Source organism: Callionymus lyra, chromosome 15, assembly GCF_982586985.1.
Source record: "Callionymus lyra chromosome 15, fCalLyr1.hap1.1, whole genome shotgun sequence".
In the NCBI taxonomy this organism is placed as follows: domain Eukaryota; kingdom Metazoa; phylum Chordata; class Actinopteri; order Syngnathiformes; family Callionymidae; genus Callionymus; species Callionymus lyra.
In genome coordinates, this window is record NC_141832.1 from 25,145,739 (window position 1) to 25,151,806 (window position 6,068).

The window sequence follows — 6,068 nt, forward strand, 5'->3', positions numbered from 1 at the left end:
GTCTATGGTCAGTCTGGTGTTGCTTGTTTTAGCTGAAACCTCATTGGTTAAACTGTGCATGCTCGATCGGTTGGAACAAAAACCTGCACCCTCTGCGGCCCTTGAGGGCCGAGTTTGCCTTTGTTAACTGTTCTGTAGTCTTTGAGGTTTCCTCCGTTGGAATTATTTTCTGTTGGTATTTTTAAGGTGATTAAAAGACTGCCTAACATTCTTTCTCTGAGCCCGAGTCCTGTTTTGTGTCCCAGCCTAACAATTTATATCTGTTATCACGGAAATCTAACCACTTATTAACCATTATAAAAGTACTATCTCACACCTTGTTCACTCTGTATACTGTATATTGTTACGTTTAACGATGCTGAACCCAAGAGCAGACAGAGGCGATGTTCAAGGGAATACAAAAAGGGTTTATTGAATAGGAGGGGAGCAGGTGGTGGATGAGGAAGCCGGAGGGAGAGCGAGGTGGGCGAGCTGGAGTGAGTGATCGGGTTACTGCTGGTAGAGGAACAAAAGGTTAGATGTGGTTCAAAAAACAACAAGAGACTAGAGTTAGGGAGCCAGGTAGCAAATAACACTGAGCCAGGCACGTATAGTTACCACGGTTGTGCGTAGTACGACCGTGGGGAATCCAAGGGTTTATGAAGGGGGTTGATTTGGGATCAAGACCAGGTGAGCATGATTGAAGATGAGGACCAGGTGTGAGGTGAGACGACAGGGGGAGGAAAACACAGCAGACTGCTGTGACCACAACATATATTCTACCTTTAATATATATATACGATAAAAAGGAGTTCAAGTAAGAAAACACCTTAATTTCTGATAATTAAGTATTTAAAGATGATTCTCTCTATTTACCCCTATTAGGTGCAAGTACAGTGAGATAAGAAATTAACTTAAAGTAATACTGTCTCTTTTAAAATAAAAAAGTAAAAATATATACTAGTTTTTTTGTCAGAAAGTTTCTATCTATCTATCAATAACAAAAATACTATAATATAATAATACCAATAGGATGGTGTTAATAGAAAGTAGAAAAAAACTGTTAAGTGTAAACATTTTTTGCGAATTAGGTATGAATATGCAGCAACTTTAGAATAGGGAACATATTCACAATTATAAATACTTATTTTTGAGTAATTACCAAGCTTTGTTCACTTTAAGACGTTATTAATAGATGTATGCTGTGTATGCTAATAATAATAGTGAACTACTTCTTTCATTATAACTAATAGGGTGTAAAAAGAAGAAGTTATTTTTTATTTTTAACAAATTAAATATTTAACTACCTTTTTATTTCCTCAAGTCATTAAGGTGTTTAGCGATAACTCCTAATCATCGTGCTAGGCTAGGTTGTACATTTGCTCAATGAGAGGATCAGCTGTGATGCTGCTCTGACGCTGGAATGCGGAATTGGACTATAGCGGCCGCTTTGCTGGTGTTCATGGCGGCAAAACTCGCGCCAAATTCAGTCCAGCTGATCGTGTTGTGAATGCGTCACAACACGGAAAGGAAAGGGGAACCCCAGAAATGGAGACCCGTCTGCCACATTCTTATGTGGTGTTAATGTCTGGACTAAGTTTGAGATCATCAAACATGAGGTAAGGGAAAGATGGTAATAGACCTTATTAATGCAAATGTTTCTAACCAAAAGTCAGTGCTGACAATGAGAGAGCAAAATATGAAAAGCTGTGTCATGCTTTTGCAGTGAGAGATGGGAGGTTAGTTAGAAATCTAGAAACATCAACCTATGTTTTCTTATCTTATGTCCACCAAGGGGAGCAAAAGAGCAACAAAAGACAAGGCAAACCTCTCTGAAAGCTTCCAACAGTTCCTTCAGGCCGATCATGCCTGCAGTCTCGGCTAGAAGTTTGGGCGTCATCAGGTCGACAAAATCCTCAAAGTCCACTCGCCCTCCCACTGATATGAGAAAAATGAGATGATAACTAGACAACATAGAACGTCATGAGTTAAAGCTTCATGAATGGGCCATCAGAGGTTACAAGCCAACAAACATTAGTAGATGTTGACCAACCATCACGATGAACAATACATTATACTATAAAGACAGAACAAGATATGTTTATGAAGTGGATGGAATGTCAAAGAAAGTTAACAACCATATTAAATCTGTGATGTTATTTGAGGTCTGTTGGTCAGGGGTCGATTTAAAGGGGTTGGTTTGAAATGCATGACGACTCACAGTTCATGTTGATGTTCTGGCTAAGTTCTATGAGCTCCATCTCTGTGGGCATGTAGCCCATTGTCCTGATCAGGTTCCCCAACTCTTTACAGCTTATGAAGCCGTCTTTGTCCTTGTCAAACTCAACAAAGGCTTCACGTAGCTCTAGAACACAACCACACAAGTGTCAGAGAAACAAGACGCTTGAAGCAACTTCAGTGCAGTATCATATAATGTCCTCAATACCTCAAACCAAAATATGTAACAATGAATAATGAAAAAAAAGTTAAGTTAGAGAGTGTTAAACACAGAAACATACAAAACACAGATTAAATCGTAAATAAGATAAAATAAAATTGTTAGATTAGAAAGACTATACCAGTATCTAATAGAAAAGGGGTTCAAATTAATGACTTAATGAGAAATAATGTTACTACTTCAAATTCTGATATCGTATCTGAAATGAACGTGTTGTTGAAGCTATTATACTCAAAATCATTTTTTCTAATTAAGCCATCATTGTAGATTCTAGTTTTACTAGTTTGACTCCAAATATTGTGGCTATTTTCCTTTTTTAAGAAGAACTATCTTAATCGATGAAATAATGATGAACTTTATTTGTGGGTAGACAATCACATAAAAAAAACAGAAAGTAAAACTACCGTCACACTTATTAATAAATAAATATATTTTTTATTTAAAACAAAACAGGGGTTTGTGAAGCATGGGAATGAGGAAGTGGACACACATATGAAAGCACAAACATCTGCTCTATTCAAACTTCTGGATTATTTTTATACTTCACGGCAGGTTGGGCAGGACATCGATGTGAGGTTTTTCACTTCCCTGAGAGTTTTTGTCATATAATAACATAACGCTGTGGTAAGTTATTAAAAAAAAAGAGATCAAAAAACATCTTATCATGAAATATGAGACCTCAGGATATAAAACCTTATTCCGTTAACGTCTTGTTTTGAATACCACAGATGACAAAAGGTACTGACTGGATCTTCTGATTCCATTTTTAAATATGTGGAGCGAAAATAAAACAGCTGTTTCTACAGCAAACATTTAATCTCACTCTTTTATAATCCGCCTAAAATCATCATATTGTTTGAACAACTGAAAAACGAACAAAAAGTATGCTTAAAATATAGATAGTATAGTATATTATAGGATGAACTTACTGGTCTCCTGGTTCCTCCTCGCAGAAAGAGCTTTGGTGTGGAAAAGAAAGATAGGCTTAATGCTGCATATGTATACAGATGTACATATATGACAAATGTTTTTTTTACTTCAAGACACCGTTTATTGCTGTTTATCTTACTTTCAATTACAATTATTGGATTTATGAGGGAGTTCAGTCTTGTTTAATTAGATTTCCTTTTGAATAATATTCTATAACTGAAGAAAGTAAAGACTATGAGGGTCCTTAGTCTGTGCGTGTGTTGATATTATGAAGCACTTTGAAGAGTTGCAAAGTGATTCATTAAAGAAGACTAAACCTCATCACTGCGTTATGTAACCTTTGGAGAAGCCTGTACGCTCACATGGCATGCTAGGTAAAGTATCGTTTGTGTGAGATGAATGAAGCAATCACTTTTGCAGGCTATAGTCAGAGAGAACTAATGAAAATGTCTGCCGTGGAAGGAAAGATGTAAAGACAAGTAATCACTATGATGTGGGATCATTAGCGTCATATATCCGCATTTATCTAATGTACATAACACATTCTCCGTCAGATTAGGTCTGAATCAAGAATCTGTGTCCCATACGGAACAAATGATACCAATCTATAAGTGGAGAATCTTATTCTACTGTAGATACAATATGTGTATACATACAATGTATATACAAGCATAAATCAATGTAACATTAACTTCCTCATCAATTAAGTCTGTCATTATTGTTCACAAGAATCTTAGTTTCTGAAATTATTAAATCAATGTTAAAGGTCGATGATAATTCCAGTGATAAGAAGATCAAATAAGGGAGGAAGAATTCTTCCTGGAATGGAGTAGGCCCAGGGGTCAAACCAAGGACATTAAAATGTCTTGTTGACTGTCCTTGATGCCTGTCTTACCCCTCAGGTGAGCCAGATCTTTCCAGGGATGATGCCCCAATAACCAAAGGTCGGCAGGGGAACAGAACATTTCAACATGACAATACTCCAATTTGAACTGGCTGTATTTGATACCAAATGATAAGTTGACTTAACACCCATAAGCTGCATATCAGATCTGCATTTCTGTCCAATAAAGTATATTTTTGCATTCACCACAGAACCTTTCAAGTGTGAAGAAGGGAAAGACCCAGACTCATACTGAGAACCAGCTGCAGTAGTGGTTGATAACTTCCTCTCTATAACCGTAAATACAGAGATAACGGTTACTTCTCTGAAAAAGACCACTGATGGACTCACTGGTGACAGTTGCAGAGAGGAGATCATCACTCAACAAACTACTGTCCATCATGGATGATGACAGTCATCCTCTGAACACTGTCACAAGTGAACAGAGAAGCAGATTGAGCTCGAATGCTTCTTCCCAGATGCGACACTAATAGACTCAGGGACTCATATATTCCTCGTACTATTAGATAGTTTAATTCTGAGTTTGGAGGCAGGAGTGGTGTGAAAAGATGATGTACAAGTAGAACAAACATTAGAACCAAAGCAGTTGTGAAAGCGCTGATCTTTTTAGTATATATATATATGTATACAGTATATATATATATTATTTTTTTATTGTTTAAGTGCTTTGTGACCCTGGTCTAGAAAAGCGCTATTAAAAAAATATAAATATAAATTACTTACTTACTTACTTACTTACCTTCTCCCTGCCTCATATCTTACACGCTCACACTCATTTCTATATTATTTCCCAAGACAAGACCAGCTCCAGACAAGCTTGTGTCGTTGTGTCCCTGAGCAAGACACTTCACCCTGATTGCTCCTGATGGTGAACTTGGCGCAAGTGTGCAGCCTACTCACATCAGTATGTGTGAATGGTTGGATTTCCCCTCGCGGGACTAATAAGGGATTCTAAAAAAAAATTTAAAAAAAGTTTTCTCTGAAGATACAAATCGTTAAAATAACTGGCTAAATGACATTACATAAATTGTTAAAATCCGAAATTAGACCGAGATCAATACGGACCCGAACGTCTTGATTCACTCTCTCTATCCGTCTGCTGTCCTGATCATGAATATTGTTGAATTAAATTGAATGTATTTTATTTTATTTGTTTGTTACCCATCACCACATGTATCTTGATTTTATTTGAATTTATTGCATTACGATAATCTGTTTTTATTTCATTGTTAAAATAAATCCTGTGTTGTATTTACATAAAAGTAAAAGTTTCTGACTCTGATTAGATATTAAGATAACTTCGGATATTTTCATATGATAAAGTGAAAGGATTGGATTTAAAGACCAGCGGATTAAAGACCTTATTAAATGTTCTGGGCATGCTGAGCCAAAAGTGTTCTTGTCATTGATATCTTACAGCCGTAAACAATGACAACAATGATCATGTTCAATATAAGATAAAACAGTCCCATTCGACAATACCAAACTTTCAGCCAATAATGGTGGCACTATTTTACTGTTTATATTTATTCTAAAAGTGTTTTTAACATTGTGAACATCTTAAAATCATTAAATGAGAGGATATGTGGATTAGGATGAATTATACAATAACAATATGAAAATACAATCAAGACACTTTTGTTGAAAAATGCTATAGTAAAAACATTTTACAGCCGTAAAACTTTCCATATCTAAACAATTCATCAATTATATTTCCAAATTGATTTGCTGGTGTTCATTTTCATGCAAATGAAGATGGCTATAAAAGGTCGGGGTTATGTTGTGGGGGCAGCAGAA

The 6,068-nt window shown here is 36.1% G+C and overlaps 1 protein-coding gene across 1 annotated transcript; it reads right to left on the reverse strand.

The window, feature by feature from the left end:
* Nucleotides 1–386: 386 nt before the first annotated feature.
* Nucleotides 387–4,354, reverse strand: LOC148065559 (calcium-binding protein 5-like). Its single transcript, XM_087810203.1, has 5 exons — nucleotides 4,263–4,354; nucleotides 3,367–3,396; nucleotides 2,201–2,344; nucleotides 1,808–1,917; nucleotides 387–738 (listed from the first exon to the last, which is right to left on the reverse strand). The coding sequence occupies exons 1-5, from the start codon at nucleotides 4,330–4,332 to the stop codon at nucleotides 637–639; spliced, it is 456 nt and encodes a 151-aa protein (XP_087666329.1). The 5' UTR covers nucleotides 4,333–4,354; the 3' UTR covers nucleotides 387–636.
* Between the last annotated feature and the right edge of the window lie 1,714 nt (nucleotides 4,355–6,068).